Raw genomic sequence first — 20,000 nt, forward strand, 5'->3', positions numbered from 1 at the left:
TTTTTTGTCATTCTTAACACATAAAAAAGTCACCGGAAGTGCAATCTATGTGCATCGAGTGACATATAGATCATGTCGTAACATCCCGTTAATTCGGAGTCCTTTGTCCCTGCTGTCACCGATAAAACATCATCAATCGCTTTCATTGGTCCCGATAATGGTTTTAAAAATAGAATGCAGTGTCCCTCCCTCCCTTTCCACTCGAGAACAACATGACTTGTTGAATACCTTTAATCTTCTTACTCTAGTTATATTATTGTAATTTATAGGTGCGCTAACATATATAATTACAGATGTAAGCATTATTTATTTTTCTTACTGTCATTTTTACAACAAATTGATACATTTATTCGTCTTTGTTCAAAACACAAGCGTACCCCTTTGAACGATACTTCTTTTTTTCTTTTTTCTATCTTTCTTTTTTTTTAGTCTTTGTTTTTGTTCTGTTTTATATTCCTGCTACCGGTTAAAAAAAAAGAAGAAGAAGAATAGAACAAATGGAACGTACACATTAAAAAAAATTAAAGTAATAAATGATATATAACAATCAATGGCAACTGTTGGTGTAGTGGTTATATAACTCGTTGATCGAGGGTAAGGATTTGAATCCCACTAGATGCCTCGAGATGTTTATTACTCGCTCTGCCTAGATTGTTTTTGTTTTTTTTTAAATTGTATTATATGGACCCCCCCCCCCCCCCCCCCCCCCCCCCCCCCCCCCAAAAAAAAAAAAAAAAAAAAAAAACAAACAAAAAAAAAACAAAAAAAAAACAATAACAACAACAAACACACACACACACACACACACACACACACACACACACACACACACACACACACACACACCTTCCTTTCTCTACAGATCCTCAACCGGTTTATTTAGGTACACATTTTTTTATTTAAAAAATATTACTATTATTTTTCTCTTCCTTTCCCTTTCTCTTCCCCCCCTCTCTCTCTCTCTCTCTCTCTCTCTCTCTCTCTCTCTCTTCCTCTCTCACTCTCTTATCCCTTCTCACTTTCTCTCTCTCTCTCTCTCTCTCTCTCTCTCTCTCCCCCCCCCTCGTTTCCCTTCTTTTCTCTCTCTTTCTTTCATACCTTTAGTTCTCCTTCTCTCTCACTTCTCTCTCTCTCTCTCTCTCTCTCTCTCTCTCTCTCTCTCTCTCTCTCTCTTTTCCCTTCTTTTCTCTTTCTTTCATCCCTTTAGCTCTCCTTCTCTCTCTCTCTCTCTCTCTCTCTCTCTTCCTCTCTCACTCTCTCATCCCTTCTCACTTTCTCTCTCTCTCTCTCTCAATATATATATAATATATATATATATATATATATATATATATATATATATATATATATATAGGTATATTATATCCTTCTTCTCTCGTCCCTTTATCTCTCCTTCTCTCCCACCACGGCTCCATCCTTATTGGCCATCCTAATTTCCAAGACCGTGTATGGCGACGATATCCCCCACCAGCAGTGTAGTGTAACTGTAGATGAGCCTCGACATCCCACACGATTCGATAGTCTCCAGGTGAATTGGATTGATCAATAATCGATAACCAACGCCTATGGTGGTCCGATTAGAATTTATTTTAACCCTTCTCACTTCCCCATCAAATTCAAAACCACGAGACACAACCCACCCTTCACTTCCTTCTTTTTCTTTCTTCTTTCTATCCTTCCATCCTTCCTTCCTTCCTCCCTTCGTTCTGTCCCTTTTTCTTTCCTTTCGTTTTGAATTATAAAGATTTTAATTTTAACCCCTCTCACTTCCACATCAAATTCACACGAGACACAACCCACCCCCTACTTCCATCTTTTTCTTTCTTTATTCCATCCTTCGTTCCATCATTCTTACCGTCCGTGTGTTTTTTTTTCTTCTTTCCTTTCTCTTTGGATTATATAACTTTTTAATTTTAACATTCTCACTCCCACATTAAATTCAAAATCACGAGACAAATCCGTCCCTCATCTTCCTCCTGTTTCTACCTTCCTTCCTTCCTTCCTATCTTCATTCCTTCCTTCCTTCCTTCTTTCACTTTTCCTTTCCTTTCCTTTCCTTTGGATTATATAACTTTTGTTTTCCATTCTCTTTCCTTAAAAAAAAAAAGGTTTTATTTATTTAAAAACATTTTTTAAAAGTTTTAGTAGATTAACATTGTTTAAATGATCAATCTTTCTTTCTTTTATGAATGAATTTAGTCCTGTTCGTCTCTGTGGATTGAAGGATCGATGGAGAGAAAGATAGACTGACAGGGAGAAATAAAGAGATTTTATTTATCTCATGCCTGTATTTTGTACGCTTCCCTTGCATTAAAATATAACCGTCTTATCAAATTCTAATTGTCTTGTTTCCGAGGGGTAGACAAAGTTGCAACAAAAATATGTGAGTTGTGTTAGCATTATGGTATTATTGTCAATGCCAGTTATTTGTTGTTAGCCGAAAAAGGGTTTAAAGCCGAAACATTCAGTTTTAAGTATTTTGTTATATTTTGACTTATTTTGAAAATTAATATTTCACTTACATCCCTCCATAGAAAAACAATTTATCTTTTGGACTCATCTGAGCTGTGTTAGTGTTTTACGTTAGCTAAGATGATGATGGTAATGATGATGATGATGATGATGATGATGATGATGATGATGATGATGATGATGATGGTAATGATGATGATGATGATGATGATGATGATGATGATGATGATGATGATGATGATGATGGTAGTGATTCTTTTTCTTCTTCTTCTCATTATTATTATTATTATTATTATTATTATTATTATTATTATTATTATTATTATTATTATTATTATTATTATTATTATTATTATTATGATGATGATGATGATGATGATGATGATGATGATGATGATGATGATGATGATGATGATGATTGTTGTAATAATGCTGGTGATACGCTCTTCTTCCTCGAATATTATAACGGTGTAGATAGATGGCTTTCATCGTTCAACGTTCAGCTTTTAGCGATAGGTGAGAAACTGTAGATCGATACGGGCCCTGTTGTGGATTATGGGGGTAGTTCGGTCTTCATCCGATTGGGGAGACCAACGTTATTGATTCCACAGCTAGTCTTCTACTCCCCCCCCCCCCGCCCCCGCCCTCTACCCCCCCCCCCACACACACACACTTCAGTCTTTATACTCCTGTACTAACTACTAGATATACTGTACTACTACCACAACGCCACCACCACCACTACTATTGCTACCACCACCACCACCACCACCACTAACACTACTACTACTACCACCACCCTTACTACTGCTAGCTGTTACTGGAACTGCTCACTCTGACGTCCCTACGCTCTAGTCCTGAAGTACTCACCCCACAATTGTCCTTTGTCAATAGGCATTCGAGTTTTTTTAAATTTTTTTTTATTTTTTAAAACCCATATTGTTTTTGTTGTTGTTGTTGTTGTTGTTTATTTTTTTCGTTTTCGTTTTCGGTTTTTAAAACTCTTTAAAAAAATGTTTTTTCCTCAATTTTGACGCGGAAAGGCTGTCTCTGTATATGGAAATTATTTATTTGTATATATTCATGTGATGTATAAACCTGGAGGGAGAGAGAGAGAGAGAGAGAGAGAGAGAGAGAGAGAGAGAGAGAGAGAGAGAGAGAGAGAGAGAGAGAGAGAGAGAGAGAATGGTGGTCCTCAACCAATAATAACTCCTAGTTTTTGGGTGATTTTTTTTCTCATGTTAATTCAAAACAATTCCCCCCCCCCCCCAACTTCTCTGTCCACCAATATGGTCAATTAGTCAAAGCTTAGTGTGGCTGTAGATATATGTTATATATTGTTGTTGTTGGCCGAAGTAGGGTTTTGAGTCCGGAACGTTCCGTGTTTTGCTTTTTTTTAAAAATTTTTTATTTTATTTTGAATCTGTTATATTCATTTCAAGCGCCGAGAGCTCATATCATATTGCATGGGATGTTGGCGTTATATAAGTGTGCAGTATTATTATTATTATTATTATTATTATTATTATTATTATTATTATTATATTATTATTTTATTATTATTATTATTATTATTGTTTACAGTCTACAACTTCTAGCAGCTTAGTATTACTTTGTCTTGTGTAAATATTGAGTGATACACATTTTGGCACGCAGAAAGAAGCAAGGACTTCTATTGTCCATTCAACACTACATAAACCGGCTCCTTGTTGTGGCTTTGAAAGACTAGCATAATTTAAGCATTTCTTTGTGTCAAAGTTTGCGCGTTAATATGCCTCATAATACAGAATGTTCTGTCTTGGCCAAAAATATAACACACATATTAAAAGGATGCCTGCTCCATTATTTTTTAATATAATTTGTTACGCAAGAAATTTTAAGATTAAGCTAGGCGCTAATCTTCCGTTGCGTTGGTTTGAGAGTATTTCTATTAGAATAATGAGCAGAGAAGTAATTTGGGTTATCAGACCTGTAAATAAGTACACGTCGGGCTTGGTTGGCCAAAACTTTTAGTTTTACAAGTTAGAGATCGGGATGTACCTACGTAATAGGTCAATGGCGTTTTAATCCTATTTTTAATGTCTATTTTTAGCGGTTGAGTCTTCAATGAATATGAATGATCTGGGTGGTTTTACGACTTTGGTACAGATGGGTGGTTGGATAGATTTAGGCTAATTTGGTGTTTTTGGGTCGGGAAATTAGAAGAAAAAATGGACCAAGATGTTGATTTTATTGCTTCCTAATGTCCGGATTAAGAGACTGTAGATCTGATGTAGGTTTGTGGAGCTGATAATGAATTCACAAAGCAGCTGCTGTGTATAGGGGCTCAAGTCATGACCATGATAGCAATAATATAACCAGGTTGGTGGGGGTTACTGAGGGGGGAGGTGTGAACGATCGATGGTGATGGTGTTGATGATGATGATGTTGATGATGATGATGATGATGATGATGATGATGATGATGATGATGATGATGATGATGATGATGATGATTCAATAACGATATTCACCAATTTTTTTTTTCTCACCAGAATGGGTGGCTATGTGGTCTTAGGATATGACACTCGCCTTAAGACTGAAAGGTCCCGAGTTCGAGTCCCGCTCTCAGCGGCGCATAGTTTAGTCCTCGAAAAAAGTCCCTTTATTCTTACAATCTTTCACCGAACCCATGTCTAAAATGAGTACCCGGCGTTGTCTTTGTCGAAATAATTGTATTATCACTTTACAGTCGTCACGTCTCGTCCTACATGTCCAGTGTTGCTGTTGGCTAAAGACTTATTCTAAAGCGCTTTGACCACGTTTAGTGGATATTGCTCTATATCATCGTGTACATAAGAGCGTGCAGGTCTGACATCCGAACCCACTTATGGGCCTAGTTTAACATTGTTGTAATGGGCAATATTTTGCGTAATTTTTTGAGATTTCCATTTCAACAATGATGAGCCCATAATGAATTGGGTTATCAGACCTGCAAACAATTGCACGTCGCTCTAGAGAATGCTCAAGATTTTAACAGTTATTTTTAATACTAATAATATGACAGCTGGCTATTGACATACTTTATCAGCGGCTTTGAAAAAAATATTGTTTTCCTAAACTAAAATAAACTCCGATAAAACAATTATTATATAATACCCCGATATTTATAGTGATGATATTAGTATTAGGGTAAATGTGAATGAAATAACTGAATAGTAATCTATTCTGCCTCATTGAACCGTTCAATATAATAAACCCCGTTTTATTATCGGTCGTGTGTGTGTGTTACAGTGTTATGTGTGTATGCGTTGTGCGTATGTGAGTGAGTGAGTTCCTGTGCACATTTGTATTTTGTGAGTATGTTATGTATGTATGTATTTATGTGTGTGTGTCTGTATGTTTATATTTGTGTGTTTGTGTTTGTGTGTGTGTATTTGTGTGTATGTATGTGTGTGTGTGTGTGTGTTTGAAGGCGTGCGTGTGTTTGCGATATTGCACATATTGGCATCCACGTCCGCTTTTGCTTGTTTTGTTGTGTTTGTTTTGTTATTTTGGATTTGTTTATAATTCATAGAAGCTTGATTTATTAATCACCAATTTCCCACGAAAATGCGACACTTTGGAAGCTCATGGCGTCATCTATCCACATTTCCTCTGGGTTTTCCCCCACCAAGTAACAGGAAAGAGGGGGTTTATTGCGAATCGAAGTATTGGGGTATATACATTTACACAATGTGTTACGTAGAATCATATTACACAGGTATTCGGGGAGTATAGTCATGTGGACGGATGGACAAGGAAAATGTAATGTTGTTATTTAGAGAGAGAGAGAGAGAGAGAGAGAGAGAGAGAGAGAGAGAGAGAGAGAGAGAGAGAGAGAGAGAGTCTCAACTCAAGCTCAATGGTGCCTTATCACTCGACAGGACCAATGGGTATATTTATGTAGGTTTTGTAAAAGGGATAGAGAGGGTGGGAGGGGGGGGGGGGGGGGGGGTGATATAGTCAGTCCATCATCCCTATACTTCCGAATATTTTGGCAAAGTGTCTAATTCCGATAACTCTACTACAACTCATAATATACAAACACATACAAACACACAGATTTATATTTATCCACCCCCTTATGTTACAATATTATGTATATAATAATATATTATGTGGCACGGGTAGTGTATGTATGTATATAATATTATAATATAACAGTATATATCCCCTTTGCTTACAAAGTCGGACTGTTCTTACTGCCCCTAGTTACCTCTGACCGCTGGCTCCGACGTCTTATCAATTACCTACGGTTGATTAAATCTGACACACTGGTCAGTGCTGGTAATAAACTGGACATAACCACATTGCAGCCATAGGCAAAATTCAATGTATCTTTATTTAAAAAAAAAAATATTTTAAAAAGGAGCAAACTGTATTAATTATGTGGTCTAGCGTTATAACACTCGCCTTCGAACCGGAAAGTCCAGGGTTTATATATAATATATATATATATATATATATATATATATATATATATATATATATATATATATATATATATATAATGTGTGTGTGTGTGTGTGTGTGTGTGAGAGAGAGAGAGAGAGAGAGAGAGAGAGAGAGAGAGAGAGAGAGAGAGAGAGAGATGGTGAGTGTTTATGAGTGTGATCACCCGTGTTACTCACACACCGCCAAACTTCATTTATACACATCCACATGTTAACCATAAATAACAATGAATGTGAAATTGAATGTAAGCTTGAATTTAATAAACGAAAACAGATAAAATGGACGTTTCGGGTTTCCCCTTTATCAGCAAAGCAGGATGAATGAAACACTACAGACGAATGAGATAATGTGGTAGTGGCGTTGTTAAGATGAATAATAATAATAATAATTAGCTAAACCCATAAGTAATTAATGTATTAACGTTGTGTTTACAAACCATTAAATACATTGCGAGCATATCAAGTATACATGTTTAATTAATAAGTAATATTCAGATGCTGATCAGCTAGGCTATCCAATACTGTGGTACAAGTTTAACCCTTCAACAGCGGGGCACTTCGAAATTCTTCAAATTCCCTTTTCTCCGTTTTCACTAAAAGAGCATTAAAAAAAAACGATACTAATCGAACTTCATTGAAGCCTGAAACCCAAACCGATGTTACTGCTCGCTTGGTGAAAACGTAGATATCCGATAGTAAATTAGAGGGAATTTGAATCTAATCTTACCCGTAAAGAGTTAATTGAGTAAGGTGAGTAGACGGTGTTATGCAAATTATTCAAAGTTCCGATTAACTAGTTTATAGAGTTTACTCGCATTTAATTTATTCAAGAATGGTAACAACAATAATAATGATGATACTGTATTGAATTTGATGATGATGGTGGTGGCGGTGATGATCAAGACCTTGACAATATAATATTATAGCGATAATGGCGTTGATAATCATGATGATTATAGGATTAAAACCCATATTATAACTTGCTTGAACAATAAAATACAGAGGACAACAAATAAATGAATAGGTACATTAATTTGAATTCGGAATAATTTTCGATCTCAAAAGATTCATTCATTCATTATTGCATTCATTCATACATTTAGACATTCATTCATTCATTTAACCATTCATTCATCCATTCATTCAATCATGGGTGGGATGGGGCGGGGTGGGGTTGGGGGTTCTAATTGAAATAATCTGAAACCAATGTATAATATTGTCCATTACAACAATATTAAATCAAACCTATTTTTACGTGCATTTGGTTATCAGACCTGCTGATATGTGAACGTAGATCCCGACATAAAACTGTTTTGAGGTCATGGGTTACACATAGGACCTCAGTATTCTTAGAAATAATAACATGACCATATTTTTTTCTTAGAAATAATAACACAACCATCTTTTTTTTCTAAGAAATAATAACATAACGTCCTTTGTTTTCCTTAGAAATAATAACCTAACCATCTTTTTTTCTTAGAAATAATAACATAACCATCTTTTTTTTTCTTAGAAATAATAACATAACCATCTTTTTTTTTCTTCTGAGGTTAATAACATAACCACCTTTTTTTCTTAGAAATAATAACATAGCATTTTTATTTCTTTCTTCTTCTCCAGACACACATTATTCCCTTTGTTAGCTCTCATCTTCGAGAAGTGCGAGTTAGCAACGTGTACCCCCAGGGAACCCGGGGTTACAGGCGGGGATGTATGCTCCTCCGACTCTTTCAACGAGGATATCTCTGTGTTCAGCAAACAAGTTCTTGTAAGTTCCTCACTCATAATAGCAATGAAATGTTCGAAATATTAGCAAGAAAGTTCTTGCAAGTTCTTCACTCATAATAGCTAGGAAATTCTCGAAATTTCAACAAGCAAGTTTTTGTAAGTTCCTCACTCATAATAGCTAGGAAATGTCAAAAAAAAATTTGGGAGTTACTGTTCGGACTCTAGAAATGAAAAAGTTGGATTATGTGTTTCATTTCATGCAGTGGAACAAGATTATGGTTGCATGCGCTGCGCAAAGCTCTATAATTGCGAGTTGCAAAGTAATCGATCTACTGATTTGTTAAAATCACTTATAAACTACACCAAGAATGCATTGTATGTTATTGAGTAGTATTACAAATTATTGAACTGTTAATTTTCGTACAAGAAAGAGATAAGACTTCAATAGCTTCAAAATACGGTCCAGCACGTACTACAAATTTCTATTCCAAATACTTACAACTAGAATTTAAAAATCGTTTCATTGTGTAATGACAGGCATTTTGTTGTTTCTTGAATGTTGTTGCAATATTTTAACTGCCTTTATTTATATTTCCATTCTCATTCTTTTTTTGTTTCAGGCACGCTCAGAAAAACCTTTATTCTCATCCAACCACGAATTAGACAGTTTGGTAAGGCTCATTAATGTATTATTTATTTGTTTTACTATTATATCTTTTTATTCGGTTATTTATATATTCCTTTATATTTATTTATTTATTTTAAATTATATTTATTTATTTATTTATTATTTATTAAGATTTCTGTTAATTTTCATTTTCATCTTTTAAAGATAATGTTGTCATTCGATATATAATAATAATAATAATAATAATAATAATAATAATAATAATAATAATAATAATAATAATAATAATATGATGATGATGATAATAATATAATAATAATAATAATAATAATAATAATAATAATAATAATGATAATAATATATAATAATAATAATAATAATAATATAATAATAATAATAATAATAATAATAATAATAATAATAATAATAATAATAATAATAATAATAATAAAACAGGAAAAAGACCCAGTTGTCACAAATTTAAAAGCCTGTTTGTTGTGTATTCATCTCACAAAGTGGTTTTTAACTTGTTTTGAAAAGACACAATTCTAGCTATTTTATAAATTCATTCTACATTATGCTGAGTTGTGCTAGTCACAACGCACGGCTCAGGCCTTTTAATTGAAACAAACACCTGCAACCAGTAATGCCGCTTCAGCTTGTGGAAGAGTACTACAACCAGGATTGCCAGATATTTTTTTTTTTTTTGCAAAGTCTCAAAGGTATAATAAGCTAAAAGTCGCAAACGTAAGAAGAAAAAAAAGTCGCTAACTTCGATATTACTCTATTCCCCCCCCCCCCCCCCCCCCCCCCCCCCACTATGGATAAACATAACTTTATTTAATAGTTGGATATTATTGTTCATTCTCTGGACCTATCACATCGTCTCAGATACATTTTGGCCTTAATATTGTCATTAAAAAAAAATAAATCTAATGATTTTATAAGCTATTATAACATTGCTCTTGATATTTTAGTATACTTTCTAAGATATAGCCCAAAATTTGCAGACCATAATAAAAAGTAGCCCAAAAAGTCGAAAGTCGCAAATTTATATTTTTTTTGGCGCAATCAGTACCTATGAAAAAGTAGCCTCAATTCGCGACTTGTCGCCCAATCTGGTAACTCTGACTACTACTACTACTACTACTACTACTACTACTACAACTACTTGCACTTTTCTTAGTAACGAGAAAATAAAAGCGCGTATCACTATCAGGATTAAATGGTGATAAAGGGGCCATTATGTGCACGTGAGGCGACTCACTATCGGTCTCTGTTCCCCGAGACTATCGCTCCCCTATCCTTATTGTGGTGCCTTTCACCCTAAACACCTGTCTATGTCGTAACCACGCGCAGACTGTTTTAGAGTCCTCATTTATATACATAGATGCTCACCCTAGGAAATATAAACAACCTTTTAAAAAAAAAAAGAAAAAAAAAGAAGAAGAAGAAGAAGAAGAGGAGGAAGAAGAAGAAGAAGAAGAAATCATTATTTTCTGGGTTCATTTCGTTAGTTCCTCATCGTTGATTATACGATTACCGCCCAGTATCGAATTTGGATCAACAGAAAGAGGTGGCCGAGTGGGTAAGGCAATAAACTTCCATTCAATGTCCTCATTTATATAGATATATGGGAAAATTAAACCTTAAAAAAAAAACAAACAACCTAATCAGTATTTTCTGGATTCGTTTCGATAATTCATATCGTTGATTAGACGAGTATCGCCCTAGTATCGAAATCGGGATTAACATTGCGAGATGACCGATTGGATGAGGAGTAAACTTCCAACTGAGGGAATCGGGTTCGGACTCCTCTGTCGAAATTTCAGTTATTTTAATTGAGCAAGGAATTTTGCCCCTAATTTTTCTGCCAGTGCACTGCGGCTGATCTCGATCTTTTTTTTTTGTTGTTGTTGTTTTTTTTCGAGATAGAACCTGGAGAGCTTTTATTTTGATATCAGTAATAATGAAGAAATGAGGCTAAATTCACATTATTTTAAAACAATGTAAATGATTTTACATCATGAAAGCGACCTTGTAAATATTGACAAATATTGACAAATGATCTCACACTATAAACCATAACAGCGACATATCACATATTATCGTCATTGAGACTTAGATCGAAATTCCCCCCAAATTATTTTCTGAGAAACGAATGCAAACGAATGCGACGTGAATTGCGCCATTTAATGAACTAGACAGCAAAATCTAGTTAATATAGTCAACCAAGTGTCCTGTTGAATTATAAGACGTGTCATTAGTCTGCTTTAAAATGAACAAAGAGAAGAAAGAAAAAAGTGAATAAGACTGTAAATAAAGTTACCCTCATTTCATGTTGTCTAGACTCATTATGCATAGACTTATCATTATCATTCGGCCGTGTTATGGAAAAACAAAACATATCTAAAATTTAAAATTTTGGCCAGAAAACTGATCCTTCAAATATTAATCATTTAGAATTACCCTAATCTTGCCAAAAAAAAAAACAAAAAAACAAAAAACAAAAAACAAAAAAACAAAAAGAAAACAAAAACAAACAAACAAAAAAAAAAACCCCACAAAAAACAACACCAAAAACAAAAAACAAAAACAAAAACAAAAAAAACAACAACTCTCAAACCTGGGAATTCATAGAAGTCCCAAGTTGAGAATTTTTCGCAAGATGGGGGTCATTTTGATCGACCGTTATTTGAAGAATGAGTTTTCTGGCCAAAATATTAAATACGTGTTTTGATTTTTTTATCATAGTAAAGCAGCAGTATTGTTATCTGGTTTTATTTACAGCATAATAAAAATACCGACTTTACTTGTAAATGGAAATGGGTTTCATATATCTATCTACATACGAGAGTTTTCAGTTTAAAAGGGATCATATCAACAATCTGCCATTTCTTTTAAAATTCAGATTGTTTATTTTTTATTCACCATCATTTCAACAATTTTCTTTGTTAAGAAACACTGCAGAAGTTTTGTGCAATTACTAGCATTTAAAAATATTGTTGTTTTAGTTCATCTGGGCTCAGAAGGAAATCGTTTTCAGAGCCTTTAGAGATGAATAAAAAAAAAACAAGAGAAAAAAAAAAAGAAAAGAAAAATCAGAAAAAAAAAAACAACAAAAAAACAGAAAGAAAATATAAATAAATCCTAGAAATAAATCTGACAGTAAATTCGCAGGGACTCTACATTGGTACTTTTCGTCATTTTAAGTGTTATTTCTTTAAGGTAGTGAGTGGATTAGTGCAACAACAAAAACCACCACCACCATAACAACAACAACAACAACAACAACCACAACAACAACAACAACAACAACAAATGCAACGAAAACAAAAATGGACAAAACAGCTTTTACAAAAGTCAATACCTGATACGTATTTGAAAACTGATTTTGTGACAATTATCAGACCTGCTTTACTGTTAAGAAAAATCCGTATAATTACGAAATTTTGGCTCCAATATCAGAACTTCATTAGCACATCTAAGTCGTTAAAACTTTTATTGAAAACGAAAGTTGATACCAAACTACACCATTTTAAATGATCTTGAAGTGTTATTTATTCATTGTAAGGGTAAAGTTTTGAATTTTTAAAGTCAACTACGATCTTTATCCCCCAAAAGTACGAATTTTTAAATTGTCAAATAGACAAGCTAACTATCATTATATTTGACACTTGTGACGATTTTTATTAAAACGACATTACATTTCTACTCGCCTGGTCGTATTGTCAGAGGCAGTGGTTAGTTCGTCTGTCTCGGGACGATGTAGTACATTCTAATGTGTCATAAATTTGGTTTATGATTATGCTCTGCTGACCAAGAGTTATAGAGCCTGCATACATTACGGGGCCAATGAAAGACGTGGCTTACATTCTCATTACGCATTCCTACATGGATATTAATTCCATCTCTTTTAATTCAGCTTGTCGCCTCATTGTCCTTTCTTAAGTAGGTTGAATTATTGTTATTAGTATAGGAATATATGACGACACAGTTATTATAGATATTGTTGAATACAAGTCGAGTGAAAACAAGACAACATACATTTAAAGAGGAAAACACAAAATGATTATAAGCAATTAATTTAGTCGAATTTTACATTCTTGATGATGAATACTTTTGAGAATAATAATTATGCTGTTTATTAAATTTCTACGAAAACCACCACCACCACCGCCACTACAATATCATTATTATTATTATTATTAATATTATTATTATTATTATTATTATTATTATTATTATTATTATTATTATTATTATTATTATTATTATTATTATTATTATATCATTATTATTATTATTATTATTATTATTATTATTATTATTATTATTATTATTATATTATTATTATTATTATTATTATCATTATTATTATTATATATTATTATTATTGTTATTATCATTATTATTATCATTATTATTATTATTATTATTATTATTATATTATTATTATTATTATTATTATTATTATTATTATTAACGTGATCATCGTTGTCATTATCATTAAATTATTATCAACCATTTTCTTCATTTCCTTTCACATCTTTCCTATTCCCCCCATTTTATTCGTTCCATCGCAACCTTATCATCTGAGCACGTCCAGGCCCACCTACCTACCAATTTACCACCAACCAACCCACTGTCAGAAAATCCTATGCCCTCTTCTGTCAAAACATTTTTTCTTCATTTTGACCAGAAAACTAACTTCAAATATCGATCGATTTAAAAAACTCTCAACTCGTAAAAATATTCAAACCCGAGACTTCGGAAAGAAGTTTCAGGTTGGGGATATAATTTTTTTTAAAAATTATGCGAATCAATGAATATTTCAGGTAAAAGTTTTCAGGCCAAAATGAAAAAAAGAAATGTTTTTTTTTTCAGTAAAAAAGCAAATTTTGTCTTCTCGGCACCATCTTGTCTAATGAATCCTATCCTTTGTTTGCCATGCCTATCTTTACAACTTTCTTCCTTATCTTTATGTCCCATGGCCATGGACTCTCTCTCTCTCTCTCTCTCTCTCTCTCTCTCTCTCTCCTCTCTCTCTCTCTCTCTCTCTCTCTCTCTCTCTCTCTTTCAACTTCCCTTGTCCAAATCTCCTCTCATGTTAGCTTCTATCTCTTCTCTCTTTGAAATTTAATCCTTTATATCATTATCAGCAAGAAAGTTTCTCCCTAATTTTGACCGCTATCTTGTTAAGATTTTATCGAAAACTTCCTTCATCAAATTAATCAAAGAAGAGTGGTGTTTCATTGTCACCGATAACCCCATCTGCCTTTTTCAGTGAAAGAAATAAAAGATAATGAAGAAAATTAAATAGTCTTTCAACGTTCACTATCTATTCGTTAACCTTCCTGCCAAGTTTTGTTTTTAATTGGCTTTAAACTTAAATCATTTCTATACAAGTGATGGCTTCTATTTCCCGTCAAATTTAATACTTATCGTTTGAAACCAAAGGTTTTCATTTATTTAGCGGCGCATGTTAACTAACCTACGGCACATGAAATTACTCCCCTCCCCCCCTGCTCATAATATTTAAAATCCTGATACGCGAAAAAAAAATACTTATTTGGTTTAATTATTGATGGAATGAGAAAACAAAAAACAAAACAACAACAATCTTGTTACGGTTTTTTTTTCCTTTCGAACTCGGGACAATATTGTACAAAACAATAAGAGTAAACAAGATTCGGAAATAAAGCGATAAAACGTAGATAGTTCTCTCTCTCTCTCTCTCTCTCTCTATCTATCTCTCTCTCTCTTTCTTTCTTTCTCTCTTTCTCATCTCTCTCTTTCTTCTTTCTCTCTCCCCCTCTTCCTTTCCCTCTCTTCCTCTTCTACCTTCCTCCTCTTTCTTCCATTCTCTCTCTCTCTCTCTCTTCTCTCCCCCTCCCCCCCTCTCTCTCTCCCTCTCTTTTCCTCTTCTACCTTCCCTTTCTTTCTCCCCTTACCTTCCCTCTCTTTCTCCCCTTCTTTCTTTCTTTCTTCCTTCCTGTCTTTCAGCCCCCCCCCCCCTCTCTCTCTATCACTCGGTCCACAGACAATGGTATCGTGAAAGTGTAGTATGTGTTCCATAGTATTCATTGAGCAGTCGGACAGGGCCCTGCATGCAAGTGCCCCTATCATTAGAGAAGAAAAGGCCAGGCCTCCATGCAAAAGGCGGCGGTCACTAAACAGTCATCAATCTTTATTTCTACATTCACATCATCAGGCCGTGTCAAGAAGGCTTCTCGGCCACAAGCCCTTGCCTCGCTCCCCATCGCGCCCCCCCCCCACCCCCTTTCCTTCAATTGATACTTGTCGTCATTTGACAAAAAAAATTCTTTTATTATTCTTTTTTTAAATTTTCATCAGAAAAAAAAAAAGAAAAAGAAAAACGTTTACTCCAAATACGTATCGGTCGATTGAAATTAAAATGACTTCAATTTGTCACCAAATATGAAACCTGAGACCTCAAAACAAATCTCAGATTTTAGACTTTTAGACTAATTTGAAATCTATTTATTTATCGATAATTGAATTGAAAGTTTTTTTGATAAAAAAAAAAAAAAAAAAAAGAAAAAAGAGGGAAAATTGTGTTTTGACAGATAACAGCAGAACAGCACCCCATTGTGTGGATGCCTGACTGCAAGCTTGCCTAGATCACCAAAACCCTCCCTTTGCATTGCTCTTTCCGTGGCGAATCGTCCGCTTTGGGGCCAGCTTAGCTTGTTTTAAATCTATACCCAATATTGAGTGGCCACCGCCTGTCTGACCATTCATTCATTCATTCATTCATTCATTCATTCATTCATTCATTCATTCATTCATTCATTCATTCATTCATTCATTCATTCATTCATTCATTCATTCATTCATTCATTTATTATGCATAAGTTACTCGATTAATCATATCAATGTTTTAGTTATTCTTTCTTATATTATTTACTTACCAAAACCATTCATTCAATCAATCATTCAATCCTTCATTCGTTCATCATTTGATTATTCGTATATTTATTCATTCATTCAAGTACTTACCATTTATTCATTTACCCAACTTTAATTGCTCAGTCCTATCATTAAAACACTGGCTACTATAATAATTTGCGATTGACTTGCGTCCTATAAAAAGGAGAGCAAACAATTGTTATTGTCCGTTTTTACGCTATAGAAGCCGGGATAAACTCCAGATCTGTGGGCCTCAAGGCTCTGAAGGACGACTTTTTATTTTTGGTCGTAATATAACATAAAAATAAATCAAACGAAAGGAAAACACGACATTAAAACAGGACCGAATTTCACTCAACAGATCATCTGGAAATTGCCAGCTTTTTGCTGTTATGTACTCAGATTGTAGACTAGAGCGAATCTGATATTAAAATGACGGTAGAATTATGGAGGAAAATAGGGATAAAGGATTTCTGGTGGTGAAAGAAACTTGTTCTTAGTCTGCTTGGGTGTCCCATGCTTATCAGTGGCTAGACAATGTGGTATATCTTAATTCTTACAACTTACAACCTACTAACCTACCTTACTACCTACCTATCTGCCTATTTATCCTTCTTTCTTCCTCACTGCCCTCCCCTACTTCCTTTCTCCAATGTTTTCTCTCTCTCTCTCTCTCTCTCTCTCTCTCTCTCTCTCTCTCTCTCTCTTCTCTTCTCTTCTCTTCTCCTCTCTTTTTTTCTCTACATTTTCTCACCAATTTATTTTTTTTTCTTCTTCTTCTTTTTTTTTAATCGGGTTGGATTTGAGATAAGGTGATGAAGAATTGGAACGGGAGAGGAAGGGGGACGAGTGCTGAAGAGTGGATGAAGCAGGCCGGTTGGTGGATGGGATGATTAGTTTGGAAGAGGCTGGAAATGAGGATGGGAGGAAAATGAAACGGAGGGGTAGGAGAGGAGAGGGGGCATGGGACGATGAGCGGGGTGGATTAAATTGAGTGAGCGCCATATTGGCCTTTTATCGATAATAGGAGAGGGGTGCATAGGGTTTGAATTTTAATGTGTTTTTGTTTCCATTGACGCATTTAAGAATCGAGGGATCCTGATGGTGAAAAGAAAATTACTATGAGAGCAATAATCTGTCCGTGGAATATTGATTTGGTATCTTCAACAACAACGTATTTGTAGCAGTAGCAACAACAACAACACAACAAAAACAACAAAAGCATCATCATCATCGTCATCATCATTATCACCATCAACAACAACAACAACAACAATAACAAACAAGAACAACAACAGGAACAACATTACGATCAACAACAACAACAACAACAACAACAACAACAACAACAACAACAACCACTTCAACGAAAAATAATTCCCAAGCAATGCACTGAACAGTCTTAAAGTGGATTATTCAAAATTATTTTGATCCAATGATCGATAAACAATTATTGACATGCCAATTGGAACTTACGACTAACCATTCAAGACGCCAGCGGCACACTGACTGACGAGACTTGACGAAGGAAGAGAGAAATAATTTTAAAACTCGCTAACAATCGAATTTCAATAAAAGTAAAAGAACAGGAAAGGAAGAATGAAAAGAAAAATAGAAGTCAACCCAAGCAGGCATGAGAAAAAAGGAGGAAAAGGGGTAAAAAAAAAAGATTAAAAAAAAAAATCACGGAGAATCGCGGGAGCAGGGAGCAGGCATTGTGTCAATCTGTTAGGAGATTGGCCAGAGTCATCGATAATGGAATTTTAATGTGATTTGCCGATATTCTTTCATACGATTTGGATTAGAATGCCGGGTGAGCGGGCGGACGTGCAAGCATCTTGGGGGGAGGGGGCCTCGCCCGGCTTGGCCAAACCAACGCGACGCTCTTGCTATAATCTGGAATAGGCCACGTCGATCTTTGAGCTGCTCTCTTTGACTCAATCATCATTCAAATCAAGACGCATTATGCCGTATTTCCACCCCTTATTTTTCTCTTTTTGAAAATTTGCCTCTCCCATTGTGCATCATAATTATAATAAGTCGTGAATTGTTCTTTGTTCTTTGATCCAGCTCCGCTTTCTCCTTTTCCGAGTATCGAATTGGATTGAATGTGTGTGTGTGTGTTTGTGAATGTGTGTGCGTGTGTGTATGTATGTGTGTTTGTTTGTTTTTTTCTTCCGCCCTCATTTTCTCCCGTATGTAAGTTCAAATTGGACGAAGGAAGAATGATATGGAAAAAAAAATTACGCGGGGAAAAATTGGAAATTGCGTAACGATGGATTATTAGATAGAGATGTTAATATGAAGCAATTTTGTATTGCTGCATTGGAAATTGGTGCATTGGGCGGATGAAAGGATGTAAATTTAAACCATTTGACTGCATATATTCTCTAGGGGGTTCGGGGATGTCTTGTGTGATCAAGAGAACTTGATATTTGACGGATGAGATGGGATTCAGAATATGGCTGTAGATAGGTGGACGGACAATGATGAAATTATTCAATTCCTTCCAATTTTATTTCAATGCAAGCGAATTCACATAATGGTATTACCTAGATTGAAATTTATTGTATTGAGTGAATTAGAATTTTTGCATAAGAATGGGAATGGATAAAATGATGATCGGTGTAATTGAGTTTTGGGAATATGCCTACGATTAGATTGACAACTAAATAGATTTTAGCCCCCTCCCCCACCCCCCACCCCCCACCTCCATCTTTCTTCTGTCTTTGTCTTTGTACCTCCCCCACCCCCCACTCCTCATTTTTTTCTTCTCTCTCTCTCTCTCTCTCTCTCTCTCTCTCTCTCTCTCTCTCTCTCTTTCTTTCTTTCTCTCTCTTATATCATAGCTATCTTGAATATTTGATTCTTGAAAGGTGGATATATGTCTAGTTCCCGTCGTCGTCGTCTCCCCCCCCCCATCTCTCTTTAGTTCTCTCTCTCTCCCTCTTTCTCTCTGTTTCATTTTCTCTCGGATATACATAGATATACTAATGTTCCTTTGACGAGTTATTTACCCCCCCCCCCCCCCCCCCAACCAACTTTTGTTCAATATCTTTAGATACCCCCCTCCCCCTCCCCCCTTCCCAACTCCAACTCCCATTCAATACATTTTGATACTACACAATTAGATGATGAGCTATAATCAGAATATCCTGCGTGCCAATGACACATTCATCATGTGACTCTAATACTCAATGTGGATAGGTCAGCTCAAAAATGGAAATAATCTCCTTGATTATGACTAACTAACCTTGCTTCCTACACATCACACACTAGATATTTTCGATAGTGTTTCACGTAGCGTTTCTCACCTACCAGAACTTCATATGACTAGTCATTTAGTCATTTACTTGAGCCTTTAAAATAATATTCTAAGTCACAAAGTTCCTGATACCTTAGCTGATCCATACCCCCCCTCCTTCTCTCTCTCTCTCTCTCTATCTCTCTCTATCTCTCCATCTTCTGGATCAATCCATCCATCTATCTATCTAATCATCTATCCATTCATCTACCCATCGATTCAACCATTTATCCAAGTATATTTTCTCAGTCCTCACCTATTTTTTAAAGCTATTAAAGTGCCTCCACTATCTGTAATTGTTCATAAGAGCTCTTTAATATAAGAAAACAATTGACGCGAATACAAAGTGCATTATCCTAAGACGTAAATTATGACCACCAATTGACACTAGGTAAACACCCAAAAATTCTCACGAATTCGGTTCTTATCTGCTTGAATTGACCTAAATTTGAATGATTTCC

The 20,000-nt window shown here is 34.9% G+C and overlaps 1 protein-coding gene across 2 annotated transcripts in view; it reads left to right on the forward strand.

Annotated features, from left to right (window-relative positions):
• LOC144973256 (homeobox protein Meis1-like) overlaps positions 1 to 20,000 on the forward strand; it is a 224,562-nt gene that overhangs the window by 28,221 nt on the left and 176,341 nt on the right. For both annotated transcript variants that reach the window (XM_078915489.1, XM_078915500.1), the window contains exons 4-5: positions 8,567 to 8,714; positions 9,295 to 9,345. In XM_078915489.1, the coding sequence (XP_078771615.1) occupies positions 8,567 to 8,714; positions 9,295 to 9,345 (199 nt within the window). The remainder of the gene's footprint in view (positions 1 to 8,566; positions 8,715 to 9,294; positions 9,346 to 20,000) is intronic.

The sequence above is a fragment of the Berghia stephanieae genome, chromosome 1 (assembly GCF_034508935.2).
Source record: "Berghia stephanieae isolate SIO BIC M18660-M18661 chromosome 1, UCSD_Bste_1.3, whole genome shotgun sequence".
NCBI classification, from domain to species: Eukaryota; Metazoa; Mollusca; class Gastropoda; order Nudibranchia; family Aeolidiidae; genus Berghia; species Berghia stephanieae.